General features: G+C 47.3%; 1 protein-coding gene across 1 annotated transcript in view; it reads left to right on the forward strand.

The window, feature by feature from the left end:
- The window catches only part of ArgRS (arginine--tRNA ligase-like protein), an 82,225-nt gene that overhangs the window by 8,496 nt on the left and 60,254 nt on the right, over positions 1 to 13,475 (forward strand). Inside the window, exons 3-4 of the mRNA XM_065454341.1 lie at positions 5,270 to 5,458; positions 8,328 to 8,599. Of these exons, the coding sequence (XP_065310413.1) occupies positions 5,270 to 5,458; positions 8,328 to 8,599 (461 nt within the window). The remainder of the gene's footprint in view (positions 1 to 5,269; positions 5,459 to 8,327; positions 8,600 to 13,475) is intronic.

Genomic DNA, 13,475 nt, shown 5'->3' on the forward strand with positions numbered 1-13,475 from the left:
TGCGTGTGGGGAGGGTTGAAGGCGAGCTCCGGATCTAGCCCTACGCAGTCGCTTCGTGGTACTCCCAACCCGTAGCGCGGGAATCGCAGCTACACCGGGTTCGGACGAATAAGGCAACCAGCGGTGTCAACGATAGCAACGTTTATTGCTATAAGCAATATCGAACACTCGCAGAGGGACGTCCTCTCAGTAAAAGTAGTAAAAGGCTTGCCTCGTTGTCTGAGCAGGTCAGACAAACGAGGTCACTCACGGGATGCGGCAGGTACTGTCCAGGCGGTCCAAGGTGTCGGCGTCCCAAGAGAGCGAGTCTCCCCCGGTAGCGCGCTTTTATGCCTTTTTACCGTTTTGCGAGGGGAAGTCCTCCTCGCCCGCCGGATACGTTTCCCTTTCCCGTGAGCCGCGTAGGAGAAGAGGAGTACGCGCCTCATCAAAGCGACGAAGAAAGGGAGGGCGCGTAGTGCCTCTCTCCCCTGTCTACGCCGGCATGACCCGTCGCCACGTGCGACGTAGTGCATCTCTGCCCTGTCTACGCCGGCACGACCCGTCGCCACGTGCGAACGGGTCGCCACGGGTACGCGGGAGGGAATGGAGGCGGGTGCTCCCCACAAAATATAGGCGGAACTTTGAAACAGCCCAGACAAGAGCAAGACATTAGCGTTCGGTAATCGAATAGTTGCACTCTGCAGTTGTCAGGAGCCGGCTAGCGTAGGCTATAACGCGGTCGTGTCCGTGTTGGCGTTGCGATAAGGCGGCGCCGATCCCATAACCACTGGCATCGGTTTGGACCTCTGTAGGTGCGGACAGGTCAAAGTGAACCAAGACCGGTGGATTAGTGAGAATCGTGATAAGGCGTGACAGTGCAGCAGCCTGAGGGGAACCCCCACGTAAAAGGCACGTCTTTCATCAGAAGCTCAGTGAGTGCTTGAGCGATTGCTGCGAAATCTTTCATGAACCGTCTGAAATAAGAACAGCCCCACAAAACTCCGGATGAATTTGACAGACTGAGGTACAGGAAAAGCCGTTACTGCTCGAACCTTCTCCGGGTTGGGTTGTACTCCGGAAGCATCGACGAGATGGCCTAGCACTGTAATCTGTTGGCACCCGAAGTGGCACTTCGATAAGTGCAATTGAAGCCCAGCCTTGCAGAAGACGCGCTCAAGGTGCATCTCAAATGTAGGAGAAAACACAAGGACGTCGTCGAGGTAACAAAGGCACGTTGACCATTTGAAACCTTGAAGCAGAGAGTCGATCATCCGTTTGAACGTGGCGAGTGCATTGCATAAACCGAACAGCATAACCTTTAATTGGTAGAGGCCATCTGGAGTGACGAAAGCGGCCTTTACTAGTCTTGCTCATCGACGAAAATCTGCCAATAACCAGATCGAAGGTCGATGGACGGAAAGTATTTCGCACTGTGAAGACAATCAAGAGCGTCGTCGATTCATGGTAAAGGTTAATGTCCTTTTTAGTAATTCGCTTTAGGTGGCGGTAATCAACGCAGAAAAGCCACGTGCCATCTTTCTTTTTGACGAGCATGACCAGCGACGCCCGAGAACTCAACGATGGCTCAACAGTGCCTCTGGCGAGCATCTTGTTTACTTCCTGCTGAATAACTTGCCACTCTGCCGTGGACCCGCAATACGGTCGGCGGTGAATGGGAACAGCATCACCAGTGTTTATCTGATGCTTAACAAGAGACATCTGACCAAGTGGCCGATTGTCAGTGTCAAATATGTCGCGGTAAGAAAGCAAAAGGCGATATAGGGTGGCTGCTTGGTCAAGTGCGAGGTCCAGAGCGACCATGGGACATTATGGGCAGTTGAGGTTCAAGGCATCCTGCGGGTAATCGGGAGCATCTGGAGACTCGTCGGCTTCAAAAGCAATGACGTGGTCGTCTGTCACTGGCCGGAGTGGGACCACCGCTATGACATCAAGTAACACTTGCTTCGTTAAGCCAAAATTAATAAGATTTTTCATTTCATTTATTCAACCTTAAGGGCACAAAGGAATTACATAAGGGGGGGGGGGGGTTGTGCATCAACGGGGAAACGCATCCGATTAGCGGCAAGGGTTACAACGGAGCATGGCACAGAGATGTCACGCGCCAGGAGGACATCACGAATAGGTGCGACAACATAGTCGCCATGAGGCACGGTTGCCATTGAGGCCATTTCGACGAAGGTTAGAGATTTTGGAGGTAAGCGAACAAACGCTATTAGCGGCGAGAATACGTAGTGGCGCCCTCTCGCAAGTGACGTCACGGCCAGGACGCTGCTCGCTCCGGCTCGCTCGGCTGCCGTGCGTGCTCGTTTTTTTGGTGCATGCTTTCGGCTTGAGGCATACTTACAGAAGGTTATTTCGGATTATTTCTGTTGCCATGCGTGGACTGCAGTTTCTTCTTTCAAACCGCGTGAGTGATGAAAATTTGCGACTTGGATATCACAAGCTATGTAGTGCTGAAGGGCTCTACTGGTCGTGCAATGCATATATGCACCCTGTCTGTTCATAAATTTTGCTTAAAAATAATGTCTGCAAGCTCAACATGCGAAGTTATTTGTACGTTCCTTTCCGTGTGCTGCAAACAGCGGTAAACCTCAATCAGCTTTGCTTCAAGTTACTGCCACTTAAATTTAACTGGTGTTGATCGGCTTGATTTTGAGAACTAGTTAAAAACACAAGTGGTTCTGGCCGAATCTAAACTGCAGTGGTAGTTAAGTCCTCGTGTTACTGCCGAGGGTTTCTGTGAAGAAATAGAAAAATTCGATATCATACTGTTGACTATTCGTCGTGAGCAAACATGCTTTAGCGGGCTAAAATCAAGATAAATGTTGTAGAAGTCATATATAGTCAACGTTTAATTGTGATGCGCATATTGCACCATGGTGGGTATGGAATCTTAACTAGATTCTTATGTGCTGTGCTTTTGCGTCTATGCTTTTATTATTCACGTGAGCTACCACTGGAAAGTGTAGATCCGCGCATGAAAAACCCGTAATGGGCTGGTCTGAGCTCCCTCGAGTGGCACTATAGCGTTGCCTTCCAGAAATGTATTGTCGTCTAGGAAATAAGCTCCTTGATTACATTTTCGCGAACGAAGACATCGTAAAATACATATTTGAGAGGCCCGTCATAGGTATACAAGCATTGGGAACAAGTGCGAACAAGTGGAAACACTGCAGAAGGTGTCCGGACACCACCCGAACTGCAGCAGACAACAGGCACAAATCCGTGCCCTGACGTCATGCGAGCGGCGCTCGCAGCGCCCCTCTAGGTCGTTCTCGGGGCTAACAGTGCAGAGGGTGTTCGGTTGCTTGGGGCGAATGTCTGAAAGAAGAGAAAGCTCGAGGCACAGCGTACCGGTGGAACAGTCGATGAGGGCAGAATGCGTCATCAGAAAGTCGAGCCCGAAGATTAGGTCATGAGGGCAACTGGTCAGCACGGTGAACATGACTGGAACTTGGTGGCCAGCAATTCCTATGCGAGCAGTGCACATACCTCTGACAGCAACAGTGGCGCCATTGGCGACGCGTACAGCTCGCGTGATGGCAGGCGTAAGAACTTTTTTGAGGCGACAACATAAGTTAGCGCTCATTATGGATACTTGGGCTCCGGTATCAATTAATGCCATCAATGGAACACCATCGATGTCTACTTCAATTAGGTCCGCGTTGGTGAAGAGCGTCAACAGAGGATTTGGACAGGACGAACGTGATGCAGCACTACCTCCAAGAGCAGCATGGCCTAGTTTCCCATCCGTTGTTGGCGAGGAAAAGCGGTGAGGTTGGAGTGACGGGGAGCGACGGCAATCGCACGGAGGAGCGGCTGTCAGGGGCATCAGAAGTAGGGTACAGACAGCGAGGTGAATAACGGCGAGCCTCGGTGTATGGGCGAGGAGCAAGGAATGAGCTCCAGCACGGCGGCATCCAGGTGGTGTGGCAGTGGCGGGATACATGACCAACGTGGTGGCAGCGGAAGCAGATCGGTTTGTCGTCTGGGGTTCGCCATTCAGCTGGATTGCGTTGTCTGGGAGCGAAATGCTGGTCGTTACAGGTTGTGGACATGGGAATCGGTGCCGAATCAGGTCGGGAGACAGAGCAGGCAGTAGGGATGCCGAGGTTTGCATTTCCTTGCAGCACAACTGCTTGAATAATAGAAATAGGGGGGGTCGCTTGGTCAAACGTACCGTCAGGGGGTCGTGGATGAAGCAAATTGAAGGCGTCATCCACGATGCCTTTTAGGATATGGCCCACCTTGTCAACCTCGGTCATGTGCTCGTCGACTTTCCGGCAAAGCACGACCACTTCCTGTATGTAGGAGACATACGATTCGGTCGACGACAGTACACAAGTGGCAAGCTCTTTTCGCACAGCCTGTTGGCGACCTGACGGGTGGCCAAATAGGTCGTGAAGCCGCTCTTTGAAAATGTCCCAGCTGGAGAGCTCGATCTCATGGGTGCGAAACCAGACACGTGGTGTTATGTCCAGATAAAAGATCACATTGGCAAGCTACATAGTAGGGTCCCAGTGGTGGCTTTGGCTAACACACTCATACATGCTGAGCCAGTCGTTGACGTCAACGTCATTTTGGGCCGAGAATATCCCAGGATCATGGAGACTAGGAACCGTAACGTATGTTGTGGTTGGCGCCGCAGTGTAGGTGGCGACGGGGTGGTTCCATTGGAAGTCATGGCTGAGAAGACAACAGTGCAGCCGCTTTGGAGCTCCGTGGCGAGGACGGGGAACATTCCACCTCCACCACAATGTTAGTGAAGGACAAATCAGTAAGACGAGCAACTATAGAGCATAAGTTTAGCTACAAGTTGAGTTACTGAAGTGTATGGAATAATTAAAATTAATTAGAAATCACTGATTACCCCCCACCAAATCACAGGATCAGACTTTAGAGACCCGCCACGTGAGCACGACTTTGTTGAAATTCCTGGAAACCTGGAAGTAGAGAGTGAAAGTAATGACATCACTAATGACGTCACACACAAGAAAGTGGCGTGATATTTAATTAGCTAATTAATGGAAAACAGTTGCCTCCAAGTTTGTGTGTTGGGTTCGCCTAAAGTTAACCTAAAGAACACCAACGTCGAGGTGCAAGGGCCACTAAGAGACACCTAAGTCAAAGATTATGGTCGCTTAGCATTTTTTTTGTGTGTATTTTTACCTTGGACCTCCTGCCTTTTGTAGATATGCACCAACTACCCTAACATAGTACGCTTGCAAACCACTGTAAGATGCCTAACCCTGGTTTTCCTCTGCAGAGTGTTGAAGAGGAGGAGGCCAAAGGACGAAATTTCATGGAATGCCCCCGTGATTCCCTGCTGAAACTGTTTGTTCATGCTGTCCAAACTGCCTTTCCGGATGTCCAAGAACCGCTGGTGCCGGTGCTGCCAAGCACCAATGAAAAATTTGGTGACTACCAGTGCAATGCTGCAATGCCATTGTCACAGGTGAATATTTGGCTGTCTTCTAGACGAATGAGCATCATACTTGTAATAGAAAATAAGTGTGGTTGTGGCATAATGTGCAAAAAGTATATGGTGCACTTCATGTAAGTTCTATTCATTTCATTGCATATTTATCCTTCATGTTTGCTTGTGAAGTCTTGACATTAATATTTGTGAAACCTCATACACAACCACTTACTTGCTTACAAAGGTGACGTCTTTTGCATTACCATCTGTATGAGCCTCTGTTAAAATACTGTGTCAGTGTGGCCTTGTAGACAGCTGTGCAGGTGCTGCATAACGGTGTGTCGGAAGCTGAGGCACTGTCCACTAGTGCTCACAGAATAACCTTTTGAGTCGCAGCATTTAGGTGCTAACTAGTTGGTAAGTACAGGAGCGTTTGTGCATTTTGGCATCACAGAGGCAGGGGCAAAATGAAAAAAACGCTTGTGTACTCGTAGCAGGCATTCTGCAGCTGGCGCGTGCAGTGGGCAAAGAGTACTAAGTCACACAGTGACTTGAATTTAGGCCAAGTTTCCTTGTAAAGGTACAAGTTTGACAGTCATAATTTTATACGACTTGTTCTGGGGCTGACATTAAGGAAACAGACACTGCGACCAAACATCTGACTGTCACTAATTCATTAGCATTCGCTCAAGCAGTGTGTGTCACTGATTGTCAGCACTGGTGGACAGCAATCAATTGACGGTGCTGCATAACGCTCTAACGACGCTGCTAGGTTCTCGGTTGTTTTATAACACTGCTGACAACAATCGTTCGTGCTGAGCTGGCAGCAATGAATCTTTGCGCTGAAGGTTGCTTTGACAAATATTTTCTGTTGAGACACTCGTAATATTGTCTCAGCTGCATGAGCATTTCTTATTTCTCCTGAGAATGGTTTTGCTCCATCACTTGACCTCGTCCGACAAAAAACACAGCGACTAAGTACACGAACACACCCAACGCTAACAGTGGGCATCAGACTTTGGCAAACTTTCCTTGTCATAATTTTGGAGCAAAACAAAATGGCATGGAAAAAGCACGCAAGATGTTTGTTTGTAGCGCTGTGTCGCTGCAGGATCCTGTTTTCAGAAGAAGCATAGCACACCGTCAGCAATGCTCGTGGCAATGTTTTGTCGCTGGATCATGGCTCGGAATAAACGCACGTGGGACAAATGGTGCATCGCAATTTTCTTTGTTCTCACTAAAGTTGCTTGAGGAACCCTTCTGAGCTCTTCTTTGTTGTCCTTTCAGTCATGGAACTTGAAGTGTGAAATTTTTACTGTTAAATTTGTGGGGTCTCTAGCATGGTTTTGGGATATAGGAATGACAACACAGTGGTAGTAACGAGCAAAAGGGCATTTATTGCACCACTATAAAGTAAGCTAGTGAGCCGAATTACAAAGAATGGAACGTGCCGATGGGTGCTGGTGAATCAAGGAGGTCTTACTTGCCGCGCGAGGATAGTCAATATGTTTGCCCCTTCCAAAATACCAATGGCAAAATTGTTCGTGGGTGCAATCACATGAACAGAATTGCGTTTGAACAGTCACTCTCGCCCATCCCCATGTCCCACTCTGAAGCCTTTCGCAGGGTGGTCCAGTGGCGACATTCACCCTAATTTAGAAAAAGTGGGAACCTTGTTCCTCATGAGTTGAGTATCCATACCATCAGGTGGTGTTAGCAGCAGAACACTCGCACCATCTCTCACACTACAGCGCAAATACGCCAACTTCTGCTGCAACATGTGCTATGCAGAGAAGTTAAATTCCAGGAGATGCAAGAGGCATGCAGAGAAAACAACATCAAGGAAAACGAGAGAGCCAGGTGTCCCCAAATGTTTTGGGCAGTGTTATCAAGAACAAAAGATTGCTGCTTATAATCAGCATTCTGTGTGAAGACAAGTGAATGCTTTTTCTCGTGAGGGTGCAGCACTATATGCAAAAGCAACTGTGCTTTAAAGTGACTACATTCAGTCTGTGTTCTTAGATGGGCTTTTCTGCATCATCACTGCAAATTGATGTTTCTTCCATTATTGAATTGTCTGTGGCTGTTCACTTAACAAGACACCACACTTAGATAGAGGCTACTGTATTTTCCAGTGTATAAGACGCAGATTTTTTCCCAATTTTTTTCATCAGTGCACCTTATACAATGGTGTGACATATATATAGAATTTACTGAAGGTGGCAGGTTTTACATGGCAGCACTCTGAGCACATGTGCTTGCTGACGGTGCGAAAGAGGTCATACGTGTCAAAACACGGCACGATTTTGGCCCTACCTCCATTATTCTGGCGATAGTGCGAGATCACGTGAGCATCTTGCTTTCCAGATGTTTGTGCTTGGCTCCCACGTCACTGAGTAGGCGATGTTCAATTGGCGCTTCTGCCTTGCTCCTGCCCACCACAAGAAGTAACGATCGGTGCAAGTGAATGTTTGGAGAGCGAGATGCTCGCACAATATCACTTCTAGCTTACCTTGGATATTGGCTGCCTAATGTCCTGGGTAGCCAAAATCTCCGGTACCTCAGCGATGTGTAGTAGCTGAGCACGTCAGAATAGGGTAAGCATGGCATTTTGCGACAAGCATACGTGCGTGCGAACCCACAATATGTGAAGGAGAATTAAAGCTTAGGTGGGGGCTTTGCTCATAAAGATGCACCAAAACTATCATAATATTATTTTTTGAAGTTGACTTTCTTTTATAAGGATCATGCGTTTTTGTGAAGAAATCTCAAAGCATGGCATTTTTGAAAACAGCAAAGTGTATTTTGTAATAAAGAACTTATCCAAACTGAAACAACTACTTGCACATTTGTTCAAGTTGGTATAAGTGCCAAGCCAAACAGCACCACCGTGTTCTGCTTGCAGGCACTGAAAAAGGCTGGGAAGCCAATGCCTCCTATGGAAGTGGCCAAGCGTATCCTCGCAGAACTTCCCATGAGTGACATGATTGGCGAGACATCATTGGCTCCACCTGGCTTCATCAATGTAAAACTGAACCCAGTTTACATTGCATCATGTGTGCGTTGCATCCTGACTGCAGGAGTGCTGCCACCGCGCCGAACGGAGCCCAAGAAGCGGGTGATCATCGACTTCTCATCCCCGAACATTGCAAAACAAATGCATGTCGGGCACCTCAGGTAGCTTTCCCATATTAGGCAGCAGAAATGAACATTTAGCATGTTTCATTTGTGCTGCTTCCTTACTTTGGAAGTGCATCAAGTTATTTTTTTTTTCTGCTGTAAAGGAGTGCTGACAGTTACTTTTGACTTAATTTTTTTTTTAGTGAAGGTTCTAGAGCTCGAAACCCTAGAAAAGATAGTGACAAGCCTCTGAGCACCGTAGATAATTTAATCAGCAGCCAGCTTTGTTCTTGTTTTTCAGGAGGCTACTACCGTGTACCCTCGGTGCATGTGCGGTCGCCTCATCTTCTGCTATTCCTTGTGAGGGCCGATGTAGCAGCATAGTAGACAACCAAGCGAGCCAAAGCAGGTGTCACAATGCAGTACAAACGAAACTGAAACTGGCTGTAGAAAAGCCATTGTATTGAATTATCTATGGCAGTGAGGCTTGGCAGTATATTTCCTGGGGCACTGGACCTTCATCTAAAGAAAAGGAAATGAGACTTGGTAGTATAGTGTCTGTATTCCTTTGAAAACAGAAGCGTATTTAGTTATTCTGTAGACTCTATTTTACAAACAGTTCAATCTTGATATAACAAACAGATGTATAATGAAGAAAATGTCAAATGTTTGTGGCCGTAACTGGAATGTAATGGATATATGATTATAACAAATATAAAATATTTTTGTGGGAAGGGGTGACTGTTATATTGAGGTTTGACTATATAATAAAGAATACTGGGCTCTGATATTCGCGACATCATTGCTCATTATTTTATTGCAGCAATAAGGACTGCTGGTTTAGGTTTGTCTGGAATGTGTCGATTTTTGCTTGAACTTTAACCTTAGCCAACTGGCAACCGACCCAACACACGTCAGTAATGAAGCTTCAAACATTTTAGACCTGGTACTTAAATATAACCCTGGAAGCTTAAAATATATCAGATACATAAAATCAGTGATCACAAAGTAATTCATATTACATTTAATTTTCTCCCCAAAACATGCCAAATCTTCAGCAAAACAATTCATTTGTACAATAAGGCCAATTGCGATGCAATTAATAACTAACTACAACACTTCCTGCTTGCGTTTGAATCCAGTCTCGATTCCCGAAGTCTTAATGACAACTGGCCAATCCTTAAGGGCAAAATAATTGAGCTTACTAATAAATTCATCCCCAAGATTAACTTCCTTGCCAATAAAAACAAACCATACCCGCCGTGGTTGCTCAGTGGCTATGGTGTTAGGCTGCTGAGCACGAGGTCGCGGGATCGAATCCCGGCCACGGCGGCCGCATTTCGATGGGGGCGAAATGCGAAAACACCCGTGTACTTAGATTTAGGTGCACGTTAAAGAACCCCAGGTGGTCAAAATTTCCGGAGTCCCCCACTACGGCGTGCCTCATAATCAGAAAGTGGTTTTGGCACGTAAAACCCCATATATTATTATTATTAAAAACAAACCATGGTTCTCAGAAAGCTTAAAAACGCAAGAAAATAAGAAAAGTCCCTTTCGTACTGCAAAACTTAATGGAAGTATGTGCTCATGGGATAGGTACTGTGCTGCAGAAGACTCGTATCATACTGCAATTTGAAATGCTAAAGAGACATTTATCACAGTGAGAGAGAGAGAGAGAAACATAAAATGGAATTCTCGCGGATCGAGGTCATCTCTTCGTCACGCTGTCTTCTCTTCGAAGGGAAGCCTCTTCAGCACGGGTGGTCCCTCAGTCCAGGGCTCCACTGAGTTTGGCCGCGTCCCTAGCGTGCTCCACCATCCTTCTTTGGACGGCGAGCTCGCAGCTGACGAGCCGGCTCTCCCAATGCTCCGCACTCAGGGGTTTATGATCGCGGAATGCGTCGTTTCGTTCACACTCCCAAGTTATGTGATGGAGTGTGGGCGTAGTCCCGCACCAGGGGCAGGTGTCCCTATACTGCGTTGGGAACATCTTGTTTAATATGAAAAGGTTGGGGAAGGTGTTTGTCTGGAGCCTACGCCAGCCCGTTGCTTCCTCCTTCGTCAGTGCTTTATGGGGCGGTGGGTACTTGAATCTAGTCCCCCTGTAGTGTTGCAGTAATTCCGAATAACTGTCACTGAGGATCCCGGCGTAACTAGCGCGGTACTCCTGCTGCTGCCCAGCTCGGAATCTATTAGCTCGAGCTAGACCGTCCGCCGCCTCGTTACCCCTTATGCCCTCGTGCCCAGGTATCCAGATCAGATTGTGTTTGATTTCCGCCTCCTCCGAGGGGTTACTCCCTCTGAGGATCCTAAGGGCAGTTTTGCATATTCTGCCCCTCATATAGTTGCGACAGGTCTCTTTCGAGTCTGTGAGAATATTTAGAGATTTATTCCCCCTATAGCCTTGCATTGCCGCCAGCGCCACGGCGATTTCCTCGGCTTCAGCTACGCTCCATATCTCGGCCGAGACGCACGAGACAAGCTTTTCCTCCTTGTTCATTACTACCGCGATGGCCTTTGCCTCGCTTCCTATTACAGTTATGCTCGCGTCCGTGAAGAGAGTGTTCTCTTCTCTAGCCACTGTCTTTTCTATGTATTCGGCCCTAGCTTTCCTTCTGCCTTCGTGGAGCCTGGGATCCATGTTCTTGAACTTTAACTATATGCAAAAGCAACTGTGCTTTAAAGTGACTACATTCAGTCTGTGTTACCTAAAATTTTAACAGGTAACCCTAGAAAATTCTGGGAAGTCGTAAACTCGCAACTGACACACGACGTTGCACTTCTAAACGATAATGGTGAAGAGTTGAGTGACGCCTATTGTGCTGAAATGTTTAACATCATGTTCTCATCGGTGTTTACTAAAGAAGCTGATTTACAATTTCCTACAATACCTACTACTACATTACCAATGATGGCTCCAGTGACATTCTCTGTTGCTGGTATTTTGTCCCTCATCGGCAAAATTAAACTTTCATCATCAGCCGGCATAAACGAAATTAACTCCAAACTGTTAAAAAATACTAAAATTATTGTAGTGTATTTCTCAATGCTGTACTCACTGTCACTTGAAACAAGAATCTTGCCAGACAACTGGAAAGTGGGAAAGGTCATTCCGATCCACAAATCAGGGAACAAACAATCCCCTTTAAACTACCGCCCCATTTCACTATAGTCGGATACAACTTAAGAAAAAAGGGGAGGCCCCGCCCAGACGACCGAAGCGCGACAGCCGATTGCCTCCGCGACTAAAATAGTCCCGCTAAAGAAATCGTGCTTCTGAAACGCGCAATGCTCGGTATAAACAAAGACTTTAGTATTTTGATGACTGGTTTAGTAGAGCTCTCATGTGCTACAGCACATGCCGGATCACGACAAAAAAATAACCCCGTGCCTTCCACAATGCTTCCTGTCGTCTGCTCTTTCGCTTCATTGCAAGTGACAAAAGTAGAAAGAACAGCTCTGCATGGATTTTGCGTTTGTTTACATGTACACGGCACATTTACTACTCTTTTTCCTAGCTTAAAGTGAATCAGTTGCTATTGGACAAGTACTTATATAAAACAATGCATTTATCGCAACCATTACAAACCTGGGGCGTGAATACTCGAGGCAGGAAAGGTACGAAAATGCTTCATTTATCGTAATAAATAAACACTAATGGTGTTAAATAGCATAAAATTTATATTTTTTTGTTTTTGTGTTTCACAAATTTTTTACCTTGTTTTTTTTTTCTCTTTTTTTTTGCGAGCCTGAAATCTCGCCAGTTCGCGCAAGGCATTCCGTGCGAACTTTCCGACATGGAGCCCAACGAGGTGACATCGGAATGCGATTCTTTGTTGCCAAACGAGCCTTGTGTAGCCTCGATGTCCACACCACCAAAGAACCTCGACAAGAACAAGAGTGGCCACATTCTGAACAGCGATTCACGCAATATGATCCTCCATTGCTACACGTATTGGCGTAACAGGGAGCCTGAAGACAGCGTGGAGGCCACGACCAAGTTTGTCGCCGAGATGCTCGGTGTCAGCGAAAGCACCGTGTACAAGGTGAGGAGGGAGGACAAAGCATCGCATATTTCGGGTGGCAAACTGTCGACGCCCTCGCGAAAGCGCCCACGAAATGCGGAGCAAAGAAGACGCAGCACGAAGTACGACAGCTTCACGTTGTGCGCGCTGAGGTCATGTGTGCACGATTTCTTTCGCCGCAACGAGATACCGACAGTCGAGAAGATAAAGAACGAGTTCGCGAAGCGTATGAATCTCTCATCACTGAAGTGGTGTACTGTGCGTCGTCTGCTTGTCGAGATCGGATTCAAGCACGAGAAGAGGAGCCGCAATTCGCTGCTTATCGACCGCGATGACATAGCTGAATGGCGGAATCGCTACCTTCGTGACGTGGAACGCTACCGGGCGGAAGGCCGAAAGATCTTTTTCCTGGACGAGACATGGGTGACGGCGGGACACACTCGGTCGATCGTGTGGACAGACACCGTGGTGCAGAAGCGCGGACGCCTATATGCGCGAGCAAATGGTCTGTCGACGGGTTTGAAACAACCTTCTGGGAAAGGCCAGCGCCTGATTGTGACGCACATCGGCAGCGAGGATGGCTTTGTCGACGGGTGCTTAAATATATTCCGAGGCCAAAAAACGGGCGACTACCACGAAGAAATGGACGGCAATCGCTTCGAGGGATGGTTCAACAACGTTCTGCAGAAGTTGCCTGCTGGTAGCGTCATTGTTTTGGACAATGCACCTTATCATTCCCGGCGAGAAGAGAAATTACCGACGACAGCTTGGAAGAAGGAAAAAATACAGGAGTGGCTCAAAAGCAAAAACATCACCTACAGCGAAAGGATGGTTAAAAAGCAGCTGCTTGAGTTGGTAGCATCTGTAAAGCCACGCTTTCTGAGCTACATCGTAGACAATGCAGCTGC

Source organism: Dermacentor albipictus, chromosome 3 (genome assembly GCF_038994185.2).
Source record: "Dermacentor albipictus isolate Rhodes 1998 colony chromosome 3, USDA_Dalb.pri_finalv2, whole genome shotgun sequence".
In the NCBI taxonomy this organism is placed as follows: Eukaryota; Metazoa; Arthropoda; class Arachnida; order Ixodida; family Ixodidae; genus Dermacentor; species Dermacentor albipictus.